Source organism: Dermacentor variabilis, chromosome 7 (assembly GCF_050947875.1).
Source record: "Dermacentor variabilis isolate Ectoservices chromosome 7, ASM5094787v1, whole genome shotgun sequence".
In the NCBI taxonomy this organism is placed as follows: domain Eukaryota; kingdom Metazoa; phylum Arthropoda; class Arachnida; order Ixodida; family Ixodidae; genus Dermacentor; species Dermacentor variabilis.
Window position 1 is genome coordinate 16,492,518 of NC_134574.1, and position 16,684 is coordinate 16,509,201.

Below are 16,684 nucleotides of genomic sequence, written 5' to 3' on the forward strand. Positions count from 1 at the left end.
TGTGAGAGAACAAGGTAGTTTGTATTCCATGACTCAACAATCTCTTAATGCAATTATCATGTAAACATAATGTTGTAGTTTCGACGGGGCGGCAGGACGGAGGACCTACGGCAGGAGGCCTAAACGGCAGGGGCGCGCAGCGCTGCAGAAAATGAGCCGGACTACTCAATGAAGGGAAGCGTAGCAGGGGGCGGCAGAAAGTTAGGTGGGTGGATGAGATTAAGAAGTTTGCAGGGACGACATGGCCACAATTAGTACCTAACCGGGGCAGTTGGATAAGTATGGGAGAGGCCTTTGCCCTACAGTGGGCGTAACCAGGCTGATGATGATGATGACTCAAGTCGGGGACCAGGCAAAGAATGATTTTATTTATTTCAGCGAGGGGAACCGGAGCAGGCAACTTAGAGCGTTTGACGCCCAGTGGCACCCTGACGTAAACGAGCCAAAACTGAAACCGGAAGCCAGCACAGGATACCACATCACCTCTCCCTTGAGAGGAAAATGCGCGACTCGCTCTCCTCGCAACAAAAGCAAGTCATGAGTTACGGAACACATGTTAGCACGGTAAGACACGTGTTTGGTGATGACGTTTCTATACAATGGAAAATTCAGGTACATGTACCTATCGCAGACTTTTTTTAAGAGGACATTATTTGGCTTCCCAAATTTAACCCATTGAGGGTCAATGACGTAAATATATGGCACGGCGAACCAAGCCCAAAATGGTCGATGTCGTATATTTACGGCGCCGTCTGTATGTTTAAAAATCGTACCAATTTCGCAACTTTTTCTTTTCTGTTATGTGCTGCCACTATGTGGGAATACAGGGAATTTTTCTCGCGCGCCTCACTCTCTCGGTTTTCGTTGCATGGGTTGTTATAGCGCTAGTTCGCTCCCGCGCGTCTATATAGTACCGCTCGCGCATTAGCGCGCGCGCGTGCGGGTGGCGGTTTGGGTTTTGTTCCGCGGGATGTTTCGGCTTCTTGCGCTCGCAAAACTGATGGCTAGCTTGTTACAAATCGCTCAAAGGGCACCCGCTTGTTTCTCGCTCGTTTAGTGCTCACAGGGGTGCGCATAAGAAGGATGCCGCCGTGCATGCATTTCTGTAGCTTCTTTTTTAGACTTGCGAAAACTAATTGCCCCTGGTTGGCGATAAGATGAAGATTAGCGGAAGTTTGTCACACGTTTTGCTTTTTTGACGGGCACACAACCACACAGTTTTCTTGAGCGCGTGCACCTACGTAGTTCGATTACGCTATGGATGTGCATATTAGTGTAAGAGCAGGAACGTTTGAGTCTTGCGAAATATTCTCATGTGCGCATTTTGAAAGCCTTGAACTATAACAATGCATCAAATTTTCAATTCCGTTAAGTTTATTTTTTTATTGTTGTTATGCATGAATAAAGAGTATATATATACCAATGCAAGATATATTTTTCTCACTTTACGGTCACCGTGGAAAAATTACGGCAAATGTTTTTCGAAATAACTCCCCAAGGATAATTGGAATCTGGAAAAAAAATCGACCCTAGGTGGTCGCATATTGCGAAAAAAATCAATCCTCAAAGGGTTAAGAAAAACAGACAACGTGAAGACTGAAAATAAACATGATTGCGCTACAGTTGTGAAGAGTTTCCGCACCCGTCTTGGGAAGGCGACGAGATACACTCTTGCACTCACAGATCACACATGGCTAACAATAGGTGAAGCACCAATAGTGACGGCACACAAGAAGTAGCGCCTTGTCCTGTCTGTATTTCTTCTTGTGTGCCGTCACTATTGGCGCTTCACCTATTGAAAGCTATGCACCAACTAGCCCCACAACGTGTTTTACTGCACGTGGCTAACGTTTCCAATGGTCTTAACAGCCATTCGACTCTTTGTAATGGAGCAAAAGATGGTTTGGCCAATTTATCTGCTTTTTGGCACACAAAGCAGTTTCCCACAAGTTCCTCAACATTCCTATCCATGTGAGGCCACCAGTAGATGCCTCTCAATGAGCTTGGTTTTCGTGATGCCTAAGTGACCTTCATGAGCAATAGACAGGAGTGTCTGACACAAGGAAGGAGGAGAAACGATACATTCACTTCGGAGAAGCAGATTATCCACGTGTGAAGATTCGGACTGTACAGCAGCATATGCCTGTAACTCTGGCGGAGGGTCCGCCGCAGTTCTCCATCCTTTTACTATTTTTTTTTCTTTTAATGCTTCGTACACTGGATCTGCTTGTGTAGCTGCTTGGAATTATTCCTTTGTGATACAAGATGAAACCAAAGACACTATTTCCTCATCTAGTACTGGTTCACATTCGGGAGGGACAGGTAAGCGTGACAATGTGTCCGTAATGTCATTTTGGTCACCTTTACAGTACTCAATGATGAAATTGTAATATAGCAATCTTGCACTCCACCTTGAAATACTTAATGGTCGCTGTCCAGGTCCCTTTAAAGATAGCAATGCGACTAGAGCTTGGTGATCAGTTCGTAGAGTTAACTGTCGACCCCACAAGCAAGCATGCCAGTGTTCATACGCAAACAGACATGTCAATGCTTCTCATTCGCCTACGGAGTACCATTGTTCTGCGGAAGATAACGTACGAGAAGCAAAAGCTACTGTAAAGAGCTCATTTCCGCATTTTTGCTGCAGGACGGCTCCTATGCCAATGTCAGAAGCATCAACCGTGACAACAATAGGAAGATGCGGTTGAAACATGTGTACCACCGGGCGTGATGCAAGTACATCTTTAATAGCCTGAAAGCTGTATTCAGTATCCCAATCCCAGACAAAGGCTTGTCCTTGCCTTAGGAGTTTCCTTAGCGGTTCCACTACATCGGCATACCGAGGGATAAATTTAGCATAATATCCCATGAGGCCCAGAAGTGAATGGAGAGCGTTTTTGTCCTTAGGCTGTGGTGCCTCCACGATTGCCTGAGTTTTGCTATCCATCGGCGAAATGCTGTTTGCAGAAATTTTATGTCCCAAGAAAGTTAATTCTGGGACACTGAATACAGACTTGCGGTTAAGCTGCATGCCTGCATTACTTATTCTAGACAAGACGGTTTGCAGATTTCTGTCGTGGTCACGTTGAGTGTGACTCCATACAAGAACATCAAGGTAGCACAAGGTGCCTGGACAGTCTTTTAAAAAAGATGACATGATCTGTTGGAAAGCGGATGGAACAGATGCCGAACCGAAAACACACGCTTGAAGCGAAAAAGACCGTCATGAGTGATAAAAGTAGTAAGCTCATGGCTTTTCTCGGACAACAAAACCTGATGATAAGCGGACTGTAAGTTCAACTTACTAAAGACAGTAGCACAAGCAAGTCGATGTAACAGTTCGTCAGCCCTCGGTAGCGGAAAGGCGTCAATGATGATAGCCTTGTTGGGGTCCCGAAGATCGACGAAAAGTCGAATGGAATTGTCCTTCTTCCGAATGACGACGAGCGGAGAAATCCACTTGGACGCAATGACTCGTTCTATGACATCAGCTGATTGCAGGTGTTGCAGCTCGGCGGAGACTTACTCCCGGAGAACCAGAGGTAGAGGACGCAGTTTCGCTGAGATTGGTTGCACTGAACTCGGAGATGAACGTCATAAACGAAGAATGTTTCCATGTGAGCCATGGTACTGAAGTAGTACCCGGTAATGCAAGGAGAGGCCGCATGGGGGGTGCGAATGTCATGCTGGGCACCGAGAACAAAGGCGGGGGAGTTGAGGTGGACGGAGCAGAAGTGGACGTGGCGTCTTGCATGCCGGAAGCAGGAGAGTAGCAGAAATAGAATAGCAAGGGCACTTAGGAAGGAAGCGTAAATGGTTTACCTCGTCGCCAGTTTGTTGTAGCTTCGATGGGGCAGCCGGACGGAGGGCGTACGGCATGAGGCCTAAACGGCTGGGGCGCGCAGCGCCGCAGAGAAAGAGCCCGACTACTCAGGTAAGGGACCATGCAAAGAATGATTTTATTTCAGTGAGGGGAACCGCAGCAGGCAGATTACAGCGTTTGGCGCTGAGTGGCGCCCTGACGTAAACGACCCAAAACTGAAACCGAAAGCCAACGCAGGATACCACACATAACACATACAGGCACAAACACTTTCCTTCTTAGCCTGCAGCTTTTGCACGCTAAAACTGTACAGTCGAAAGCGAACTCTTCTGAAAGCCACCAACACTGTACTCAATGACTCTCATGCATATACATTAAATGTTTGTTAATTCCCAACTCGTTAATTAGAAACTTCGGATAATTCGAAGTAGCCGCAGCAATCTCTCCAGCAATGCATTGAAAGCAATATGCAACACATCCTGCTAATTCACACTGAAAACTGCACCGCCACTGATAATTTGAACTCCGCACCGTCATTGATGGGGAGAATCAGCGCGCGGGTCGCGCGGCTTCGCTTTTTCCATCTGTGGCCCTTGTTTAAGCCTGGCTGGAGAGAGACGCGTTTACGCCTGACCAGGCCTCTGCTGCAGGCCACTTCTCTGCCATGAGGCTCCGTCTAAAGCTCAAGGGCGATAAAATTGTCGCTGTGCACCGCATGATGTATGTGCGCGCGAAAGCATGCGAGGGTGAGCCCGCAAATGCGGCTCAATGCACACCCTCTCCCGTCGCGCACGAGGCATGGGGTGAGGCAAAGGAAGGGACGGGAGGGACGTTCTCCTCCGGCAGCTGCTTCTTACGGCGGGGCCATGCGGGCACCGTATCTTGAAATCGATCTGCGATATGGCCAAAGTGCGCGCCCGCGTGGGCATAGGCGTGGGCCTCATCTTCAAAGCGATCTGCGATCTTTGCAGAGAGCGCGTAGTGCCGGTAGCTTCGTATGCCATGTGCTTTCTGTGTTTCATTCGCGTTGAAGCGAGAGCTGTTCGGAGGTCGATTCGCTCGCTGCTACTGCCGCGATTCTTCACTCCAGCGTTTTTCAGCAAGTTCCCGCAGTAATTGAACAAGATGTGTTCATGTTCACCTGTGCACGCGATACCGGGCTTGTTAATTTACCTAGTAAGCAAATGTTTATACGGCCGATAAAACTACTATCCTTACTTTTTATAACTATCTACTAATTTGCTATCGCAATCGATGCTTCTCTTCTCGGGCGAAACTGTGACATTTTTTTTCTTCGCACCAGTCAGCTCAACGAATGCACGAATGGAGCAAGAGCCATCTCGACATCGGGCACGTTGGTCCGTGTTGGCCGCGTCCGGTTACGTTAGCTGTACCAGTGCTACGAAGTATAGACGTTGTTCACGCCAACGTGACGTAGCGTGTGTGCGCGCGTGCTCACGCCACGTTGGACAATATACGCGCGTTAACCGAGCAATATTTTTCTCTGACTTTCTTTAGTTCGAATTTTCTATAATTTGAATTTTCGTAGCATCCCCGCGAAATTCGAATTAACGAGCTTTTATTGTAGGTTTAAAAGAAAGCCTGAGTTCAACTTGTAATGATTACAACTTTATTTATGCAACTATACACCAACACCATTTTTAGGACTCGTTATGAAACTCCCAGGGCGTCTTAGGTTCTGGGATTTATTTATTAGCCATCGAAACTGTAAAAACCGTAATGTAGCCTTTACTATCTGCTGACATGCAGCAAATAGGTGAAGTAACTTTTTTTGTAGCTTTACTTTAGGCTAGACATCAACAGTGTCATCCTTTTGCACAAATTTTGTTGCACTAGATTAAACTACCGGAAATTCCTATGGACACTCAAACATGTTTTCATGGCAGTTGTGTGCTTTTACTAGTTTCGTAAGGCTGATCATCATCGTTATATTCGGGGGCAGGCGGCTGCCCCATGAAACCTGCACCCTCTCATTGTGGTTCCGCCGCCCCAACCCCCAGGAGAAAAATTCTGGCATTGCAAGACCAAGAGCAGGTTGTTCATTTATTAGCCTCGTGATAGTGCTACATATGAGAAAAGGGTAGCCTTTGAGGCTTTCCATCAAAATGCTTGCCAACGTTAGCATTTTGGGAACAATCGCTCAGAAGTACTCTTAGCACTCCAGACCCAAATGATCAATTTCTTGTGTTCATCGAATAGTTAATACTATATATTTAGGCAAAAAAAGACAGAAGTTAAGGTGGAAATGGAGAATTGAAGAAGTCGTCACACAAGGAATGTAGCTACAGCCTGATGATACTCCTTGTTCGGCAACTTCTCATAATATATAGTTAGGCATTCAAACACACTGAAGGTAGCTAAGACGAAGGTCATCAACCGGAAGCATCAAAACAAATGTACAGGCCATAATGTGATCACACACGATTAGATAGCTAGTGACGAACAAAAAACAGCTGACGGTGACGGACAGACACCACAACAACCTGTACCACGCCTTTTTTCCAATCTGTTGAGGTGTGATAAGGCCCCCTAAGACTTCTCTTGTGATTGAAGACGGACGGCATGTAGTCAGGGTGGAAAAAACGTGATGTCTCTTCTGCAAAAATATTACAAACTACATTCAAGCATCTGTCATGTCTACGCGTGCGCATTACACATGACCGGCGTCTGCAAGTTTACTCAGATGGCAGGTGCTAAGAGCTGTTATCGCATATCTCTGAAAATGCAGGCGTCTTAACAAGGGTTTTCATTACTTCATAGCTAACAAAAATGCACTATTGTACAATGCGACCACAATGACTGTGTAGGGCATGGCCAAACTGGCCACCACTGCTGAGCAATACATCCATGGAGCTATATAATGGTTAGGCCAGCAGCAGCTTGCTAATGGCACTACACCACATTGCTTGCGACTACACAGAAAAAAAAGTAACTTACCTTGTAATAAATGTCTGCTGCATACTCGAGAGTTGGCGGACGGTTGCCACAGGGAGCCGTCGACATTGACGAGGCTCATTGCCTGAATCCATTTCGCTCGTTTGGCTGCATGTAAGCATGCTGCAGGAAATCTAAACAGTCTGACACCTCCGTCTTTGCTCTTGACATTCGCACAGCCGACGGCAATAAACTGGTTCAGCATTGCCTGCGATTTCCTGCTTCCGTTCGCAAAAATCACAGGAAAAACTGGCGGAAACACAAGCTCTTACATTCTCGCTGAGGGAAAAGCGTGACCATGCTACCCCCAAAACAAATACCATCGTATGCCATCCCATGATGCATGACGCTGCAACAAGCTGCACATGCGCAGTAGGTTCACCTGAAGAAGGTTCATTGCTAATACATCTTGTGTCCATTATCCTTTTGCCCGCCATCGCTTTCCAGTTTTGGCTGGTTTATTTTATTGCAGTAGCAATTATATGGACAGCCCAGCGGCATTTCTGCCGTCGCCGTGGAGTTCCGTATAACGTCCAAGGGCGATAAAATCATCACTGCCGCGTCGTATGTTGGATGTGCAAGTGAAAACATGCGAGGGTGAGCCAGGCAACATGGCTCAATCTCACGTGTGCAAGCGAGGAAGGTGAGCCAGCAGCGTGCCCCCTCCTGGCGCGTGCTAGGTGCAGGGGTGAGGCGAGGGAGGGTTTTTTTTCTGGAGGCTGCTGCTTACGGCGCAGCCGTGAGAGCACCGCATCTTGAAAGCGATCTACAATGTGGCCAAAGTGCGCGCCTGTGCATGCCTCATCTTCAAAGCGATCTGCGATGCTTGCAGAGTACATGTAGTGCCGGTACCTTCCAATGAGCTGTGCTTTTAACGTTTCGTTCGCGTTGAAGTGAGAGATGCACAAAGGTAAAATTGCTCGCTGCTGTTGACACGATTCCTTACTCAAGCATTTTTAAAGCAAGTTTCCGCAGTCATCCAGCGAGAAGTGTTCATGTTTACCTGTGCCTGCGTGGCACTGTGCTTGTTAATTTAGTTAATAAGCAAATGTTTACAGGTTTACACAGCCAATAATATTACTATCCTTACTTCATATAGCTACCTACTAACTTGCTACAGCAATCGGTGCTTCGCGTTTCGACTGAAACTGCGACTTTCTTCCGTACTAATGTTATTTCTTCTATAAGTGCCTCATGTCTCCACAGCTTTCACCCTCATTTTTAACAAATAGAGTGAAAAAGTTAGAGCCCAACTGTCGATGTGTATGCAACTAACCTTTTGTAAAAAATAAATGCAAGAACGTTGTGGCCATGACGTAATTCCGGCACCCTTATTCTCTTTCGGTGCATGCAGTCCACAAAAGCATAGCCTTTGAGATCCAAGGAAGCTGTTACTGGGGCAAGGACTGATGATGATGGCGATAAGCACATCACGCCACCTGTCGCTTAGCTGGGAGAGTGATCACCAGTGCAAGCCAAGAGCCAGCCACGGCGGTTTGCAATTAGGATTATTTGTGGTAGACCCTATTTGCATGCAAATTAACAAGGTTTTAATACATGGAGTTCTATGGAGCTTGGACAGACTGTACCACGTAATTTGAATTATCCAAAATACCAAATTAATGACGTGTGAATTATTTTTTACTTGCCTCTAGTTAAAGCCATCAGTTATTTTTTCTTGGCCTGCAGCATTAGTTGGGAAAGCCAGTTTTAAGGCACTGCAGAATAAATGCGAAATGACTTCCCTGGTCATTGCATGTTACCCAGTTTTCCATGTCACTTGTAGGGACAAGGGGTGGGGGGGGTTATATTCACTGGCTGTCTGCTTTGCATCCACCCGGAGCATCCTAGGTGACACAATAGACAACCAACTTCTCGCACCAGGTCAACTACTCAGATTTATTCCCAGCTCTGCCATGGGCCCCATAGAGCAAATGTAGAATGGCGAAAAATATTTTGGACATCAAACGATGGTGAATCTAATTGTTCTTACTTGATCTCACAAAATTGTGTTCCTTACATTGTTACCACAAACGCAGTTTCCGTTAGCATTTTTTCAGGCTTTTTACAACTGCCGTTTGGCCGCTAAAGTTGACTACAACCATGACTGAGGGCTCATTCACACCGGTGGTCGACGAACGAGCGCCTGACCCAAAACACCTGCTTTCTGACCAATGCAACCAACTGCAGCCGTATATACAACCAGTTGCTTTGCGACGAACCTGGTTGCACGACCTCTGTGAGTTGCCAATGTGAATGAGCTCTAAATGTGATACTTTAGAACTTTGGCTTGCCTTTTGATAGTGTATTCTGGATCTGTGGTCACAGGAGTCTCATGCAGCATGCCGAGAATAAAAAAGCATGTAGAAAATAGACTGTAGCCGGAATCCAAACTTGAGTGACGATCACATTTGCCACTAGAAATTCGTAGTCAACAAGTTTCATGAGAGCGAATAAGCCATTTGTCGCTGTGCCACACAGTCAAATGAGCAATGAGATGTGGCCCATGTAAGAAATATATTTGCAATGTGAGCACAAGTAAGCAATAAAATGTATCAGTAAAACTAAAATCACGAGCTACATGTTAAACAGACCACACAACTTATTCACTAAGATAACCGTCATAGTTTTCTTTCCGTTTCTTCCTGACCACCTCATAGAAAGAGCGCCAGTTCTAATCATATACAGCTGGTGCACTTGGTATGCGAATGTAAGATTTCTAAACATGCACAATACATTGGATTTTTTTCCTTTCCCTGGTGTGACCAAGTTGCAAGGTGCCACACTCCAGACATCGCAGCTGAAACGGATTGCTTAAGGATTTAAATCTATGGGTGCCATGCAGCGTGTGTGTGCATCTACTTTCTTGTCCTCATTGTCTATGCATTTAAACAATGTCATGCCCAACAAGCGACAAGGCCACACTTTTCAAGTGAAGTGCAGCATACTTGCTTTTACATTTGGCAGCAAGCACTCATAATGATGATGACATACCATGTGTCCAGGGGCGTGGTGTGATGCCGGCCAGTAGTTGCTCCTCACGGTTGTGCATGCGCAGCAGGTCAGCCTCCACCAACTCCAAGCGTGCTGGCCAGGCTGACACTTGAGCCTGCATGTTAGCCACATGCCAACTGATCCTCAAGCTTCATTGTTGCTTTTCACAAAGATTCTAGCCTTGTTTTTTACATTTATTAAACAGGACAAAAACAGAAAAAAGACATGTACAGGCACTTCTTCCAGTTGTGCACTGTTTGTAAAAGTATTGACATGTGCATCTTTTTCAAATGACCACGATTCACCGTCTAACAAATGCTATCGCACAGTGCAGGACGCGCCTGCATGTATCAGCAGTTTCTCAAATGTTATCGATGGTTCTATCTGCTGTCTGTTGTCAGCGAACTTTGTGTGATCCGATTGCATGTATGCATGACGCAAATTGTGTAGCACTTTCTGGAAGACATGCGGGCACCAGCGATTACTTTGGAACGTTCGACAACTTATGTATAAAAGCCGACATGCTTGACCGGCTGATCAAATTTTCCACAACTGTCGACTGTGCTTGCCGCTATTATTGTGCCTTGAGTGTAGCCTGCTTCTCTGGGCACAGATTTACCCAAGAAAGAGTTTGTTTTGCCATTCACAGTTTCGATACTGTGTCCTCGTCTGTCTACCACGTGACATCTGGTGGAGGTGTTTGAGTTCATGCACTGGAAGCCCCCAACAAGCCGTGACCCAAACCCGAACTCTGAAGACAACATCAACGTTGCCAAGGATCAGCGAGCTGGCCACAGGCTACAAGGACTGCCCTAGGAGCATGGACTTTTACCTCAGACGACCAGGAAGATTGTGGCCAAGCCAATAACCCCAATGGCAGCTCCAGCGTCCCTCATCGTGCTTCAACAACCCAGGCAGCCACCTACCTTTCGTGCAGCTTCATCGGACAATCTGAAAACCTGGATCGAGACTTTCGAATGAATCAAAGCAACAACTGAACCTCTGAGAATAAACTATGACACGTGTACTTATCCTAGGAGGAGGCCGCGACGACATGGTTCGCGAACCGGGAGTCTACCCTTACAACATGAGACCTGTAGTGCAGTAACTTTCTGAGGACCTTAACGAGTGTTGTCCAGAAAGAATGGGCTGAAGTTCTATTGGAATTGTGAGTGCAGCTACTTAACAAGAACATTGCCATTTTTACGGAAGCAATGAGCTCTCTATTCCACCACGCCAACCTGGAAATGTCCGAGAAGAAGTTCGCCTACTCATGTGTGGTGTTAAGCAAGAACTTAATCACCGGAATGATACAAAGCCCAGTGAAGCCTGCCTAAGAATTTCTTTGCGAGACCACCAGCATTGAGAAAACACTGAAAATGCGAAATGACCATTCAAACGCCACACGATCCCAACAAATTACGTTGGAGTTCAATCACTGGGCACCGACGACCTGTGCGAGACTATCAGAATGGTCATGCAGGAGGAGCCTCAGAAGTTGTAACCTTCATCGCAGCCTCAGGTGGCCTTGATTACCAACGTCGAACGCGAGCAGATCCAACAGTCAGTGGGAGTCCCTCAATCACTGCAACCTCAGTCGGAAGTGATGATGTACAGCGCTGTAGTCCACCATCACGTGCTCCCTCTGCACCCACGCCAGTACCCAGTACCGTTACAGTTCGTTGTTCACCTTCGCTGCTGCGAGCACGCCACTCCGCTGCCCCGCGCAGCATGCGAAGGAAGACTGACGTTCGGCGCGCCACCGATCCACGTTCGCTCTGCTACCACTACGGAGAAGCGGGCCACATGTACCGCCGATGCCTATACTGCGAGATGGACCTACGAGGGTTCGCCGTCAATACACCATTTCCACAGCTTGGCAAGCAGCCACGTGACATTGCCGACTACATAGCTGCAACAAAGTCGCGACCCCGACATCGTTCGCGTTCGCCGTTGCCAGCATGCTACCTGTCGTGGCAGTGCCAACCATACACTGGCCCAGCCCGGGGCCGGTCCGTAAGCCACTATCCGGAAAACTAAAAGCAGGAAACAATGGAGGTACAATTGCTGTATGTCGAAAAGACGAAGATCCTCCGCAGCCGATGATGACGCTTCAAGATATATTTCAACAATGCAGCAACAACAAAGCGCTATGCCGACGAAGTCCGGAAGGCAAGAATACACCAACAAAAGATGACCACAGGTCAGCGTGACAGAGCCGTGATCTCATGCCAAGACCTAATTGCAACGGAAGACAAAGAACCACTGACCTCTACATGCTTCTCGATAACCACGAAGTCATCACGCTTGTAGACATTGGAACTGACTACCCCGCCATCAGTGGATTATTAACTGCCAAGTTAAGAAAGGCAAGCCTGCAAGGGACAGCCCTCAAATTTGTACAGCTGGAGGACACCTCATAATGCAGATTGGAATCTGCATGGCAAGAATTAGTTCATGATTGGACCTACCCTGTGACATTCATTATCCTCCAACAGTGATCACAAGGTGCTGTTCTCGGCATGCACAATCATGGCGCAATCATCGACCTGAGGTCAAAGTCAATAACGCTGCCCACCGACCAAGCGAAAGCAACGAAGAGGCCTTCCAGTCAGCATGCCTTAAGTGTACCTGAGGACCAAGTCAGCATCCCGCCTCGCTCCAGCATTGTGATTTCCGTCGGAGGCAAAACACCCACAGAAGTAAAAGGCGTCATTGAGGGCGACCAACTACCACCGTTTGACCATGATATTTGTGTCGCAAGAGGTATCGCTTGACTGCACGGAGGGAAAGCGAAAGTGATGCTGACAAACTTCAGCCATGAGTTCAACACAAAACAAGGGCACAACAATCGCATACATCGAGGAAATTGTAGAAACCAACAATACATTTATCCTCCCGGATTCTACCGCACCTACTCCGATGACCATAGTTTCCAAGCCAGACTTCCACACAGATCCAATTCTCCCCGTAATTAAGCAGCAACAGCCCCACCAAATCTCCGCCATCATTTGCCCTTGTACATTCATGGAGAGTGTCACTGCGCACTTTTCAGAATAGAAATGACTTGTGTTAATAGACTTATATGCTCGTGCAACTTTAGTTTGTATTACTTAGTTCTATGTATTTGCGCTGACGTATGTAACCCTTTATCACATGCAGTTTTTTGTTGTTTGCGTGTTCACTTATGTATTATGAAAATTATGTACTAATGTATTCCCACCCCTTATGTAATACCCCTATCAAGGGGTCTTTAAGGTAATAAAATGAAATGAAATGACGATACAAAGAGTGCTTTTCGACGTCATCGAGGATTCAATGAACACCAGTTGTAAAGCATCGCAGAATAACCGAAGAGTCCACTTGACCAGTCCGCCAGAGCCCTTACCATGTTTTTATGCGAGAATGTAAAGCTATAATGCACTAAGTCGATGAAATGCTGTGCGATGACATCACCCAGCCATCGAAAACCTTGTAGGCATCTCGTGTAGTCTTAGTGAAGGAAAAGGAGGGAAGCCTACGTTTCTGCGTCGATTATCGTCGACTGAACAAGGTCACAGAGAAGGGTGTATACCCCCTCCCACGAATAGACAACGCAACACTAAATACCTCTTGTCGATGGATCTCAAGACTGGCTACTGGCAAATAGAACTCAACAAGAGGGATCGCGAAAAGACTCACTACATGCCAGACGGCCTCTATAAGTTCAAGGTCATGCCATTCGGACTGTGCTCAGCATCTTCAACGTTCCAGGTCGTGATGGACACGGTGGATTGAAGTGGCAGACCTATGTTGTTTACTTGAATGGTGTCACCGGAAATTTCGATGATCACCTTAGGTGGCTTGCGACAGTACTAGTCATCAGAGCTCACTCTGAAGCCGGAAAAGTGCCAGTTCTCTTACGATGAGCTTCTGTTCCTTGGCAATGTCACCAGCAAATCTGAAGTCCACACCTGCCATCCTGAAGATATCGACATTCTTAAAGCTATCGCGGCAAGGGGAAGGGGGTGCGTGGCAGCACTTTTTTTAAGGGATTTACCTTTTGCGATAAGCTTACTCATGTTTTCACAACCGCAAGTGAAATCTATGTCTTGGAGAGTAAAGCGAGGAAACTCTACTGGGGAGCAATTTATTTTTGCAATGATTTTGCAGTTGCCGACTTTGCCTGCTTCAGAAACTTCTCCGTGTAGATTTGCTCAAAGCAAGTACCACTCTAGTGCCCCTTGACCATCAGTAGACTTGAGTGTTTTCTCCCACACAGATAAGCGAAACTCTCTTTGAGTTTTGTTCGCAGTGCTGAATGTTCTCTCACATTCAGCATTGCTGTGGGGAATGGAGAGAATATACAGCATAACCATTGGAATTCTGTGGAACCCAAGCGATCCATCGACACTTCGAATGTTTCCTAATTGCGACCACAGCACGTCGCACCTTGGCTCATTCAATATGTCGGCTGGAACATAATAGGGTTACAAGTTGGCAAACTCGACTTCAAGTGTGTCGATTGCTTTTTTTGATCCGCCACTCTGCTGGGGTAGGATAGCAGGGAACGCCATAATAAAATGACCTATGCTGTTGAATGAAGCAGTTTCCAGAGCTTGTACTTGAGCAATTTCAGCCATATTGAGATTGACGTCTTGTAGCAGGAATTTGTGGTGAATGTAATCACATGCTGCCATTAAGTGCAGACGTACAGCAGAGAAGAACTGCTCTTTCTCAATGTAGCTCAGTGTCTCAACCACCGAGTAGGTTGTGCTGCCAATGACTATGTCTTCATCACCTTTCTGGTTCTCTGCAGCTCCATAGTCAACTTTCTGCATGAATGGCATGCCTTGACAACACCTGGGTGCACAAATCTAGTCAGGAGGTCCGCGAAAAGGCGGTTCAAGAGGCCCCTCAGTACACGAATCTAATGAGCCTGTGCCTGAAGAAGGCAGTTTGCTATCGCAAAAAGCAGTGTAACATTTTGGAAAAAAAGACAGCATGCCCTGTTTAGCTCCGATTACGAAGTAGACAAAAAAATAAAACAGGCACTACGTGGCTGGCTTCCTCAGAATCCTTGCTATGAAGCTTCGGTTTGTTTGCTTGAGGTCTCCTTCCTCTTTAGCGAGAGTTCATCACCGCTGGCGCTTTTTTCCCCAAGACCTGCAGCAGTCTTGTGAATATGTGTAGCAGACTTTGGGGTCAGTGCAGGGTTCTTGGGGGGTTTGTGAGAAAGACCTCAGAATTTGGTATAACTCCAAAACCAGCTCTGCTTGTTGCACTGCTTTGTTTCACATAAAAAAAGCTGAGTAGTGGTTTCCACTGGTCGGGCAGCCTCTTCAAACACTTTCCTAATGACAGCCAACGTGTCGGCGAATGCTTCAAAATCTTTCTGATCGCGCCGTCATGCATTTTTTATAACTCTACGTCGACCTTCCATTCCTAGCTTTCCTTTAGGCAAAAAAATAATGTCAACCAAAGCCTCATCTAGCTTTGGAGGAAGACATCAAGCTCCTTTTTGTTCGGCTGAGTTGATGAGATGGCACGGGCAACCAACCCTTATCAAACCTGGTTGAGCCTCTCTCAATAACGTAGAAACACTGCTTTTCTTGCCGATCGTGACATTGGCATTGTCCGAACGCATAGCCAACAAGTTTCCAATAGGCAAACTCCGAGACTTCATCTCATCCCGAATCAGATTTGCACTCTTGTGACCCATCGCTTCCCCTTGGATTGTCCCGAGGCAAAGATGGCGGCTTTCGACACTACTCGTTTCATTAACGAAACATGTCGCAGCAATAGGGTAAAGCTGCGTATCCTTATTGTTACTGCCACCGACAGCATTCAAAAATACTTGCTGTTTTAGGGCATTCAGCAAAGAAGTCTCCGTGTTGGCGGCCATTTCCCGAACAATTCATGTCATCTTCGTTCATCCACAGGCGTAGCGTTTCGCTTCTTCCACTTGGGGAACATCTTCTGGAAAAGCGGTCCAGCATCGTCGCTGACACTCACCGGGATGTTGCGTTCAACTAAAAACGGCGAGAAGTATTCTGCATGAATCACACCACTGTAATTGTCGCCGCATACAAAAGTTGCTAGGCTTGACTGGCTGTCCACGGCTCGCACGTATCCCTTATGCTTTTTCCAAGCGATGTGGACCTTGATGTCAGACTTATCGCCATGCGAGATGTTCACATCACAGGCACATGTGGCGCAGAATCCGAACTTCTCTTCAACGGTACAAAGTATGGAAATTCTGCCATGTACATTTTCAAAACCACTTGAAAGTACTGTCGGGACTTCGAGCCACCACTGCACTGCGAAGCCGCTACAGACCGAAGTCACACTGCACCCGACGCGGCAGCTAGTCACACAAAAGGCGAGCCCAAAACTGCAGTGACTGAAGCTTACTGAAGTCAGAGCCCACGCGAACAAAGGCAACGGCATGGCAACAGGTTTGTGGAGGTGTTAGAGGAGCTATCGGCACTACAGAGCTTTGTATATCGATTCGTGACCCCGCCAGTAGACGACAGAAATCACTACAACCTTGCAGCTGCTGATGATGATATCACGCATACGTAATGACCTCTCGTGGTGGCACAGGGTACCAGAGTGTAGTTTTACTACATTTTCACGTTTTTAAGGTTCATAAAATCGTAAAACTGCTCGAAATTCGTACATTTTACGGAAAATTCAGAAGAGTTGGCAGGTATGGGAGTCTACTATGACCCATAGAAGACAGCTGCCATCACAAGGTTCCAGCATCCCAGAGACAAGAAGGCAGTGCATAGGTTCCTTGGCATGTGTGCTTACTACAGCCCCTTTGTTAAGGGGGACCCGAATCTTTGGGACCAAAAATCAGCCCACACTTCGAATTTTCAATTTTTAATTTTCACGTTCCTTATGCGTTTCCGCGTCTATCTCCAAGAT

At 46.7% G+C, this 16,684-nt stretch overlaps 1 protein-coding gene across 4 annotated transcripts in view; it reads right to left on the reverse strand.

The window, feature by feature from the left end:
* The window catches only part of mtTFB2 (mitochondrial transcription factor B2), a 212,234-nt gene that overhangs the window by 82,438 nt on the left and 113,112 nt on the right, over window positions 1–16,684 (reverse strand). For 3 of the 4 annotated variants that reach the window (XM_075698286.1, XM_075698283.1, XM_075698284.1), the window contains exons 4-5: window positions 9,773–9,887; window positions 6,782–6,886 (exon numbers count right to left, since the gene is read on the reverse strand). In XM_075698286.1, the coding sequence (XP_075554401.1) occupies window positions 6,782–6,886; window positions 9,773–9,887 (220 nt within the window). The remainder of the gene's footprint in view (window positions 1–6,781; window positions 6,887–9,772; window positions 9,888–16,684) is intronic. The other variant, XM_075698285.1, reaches the window with a different exon arrangement.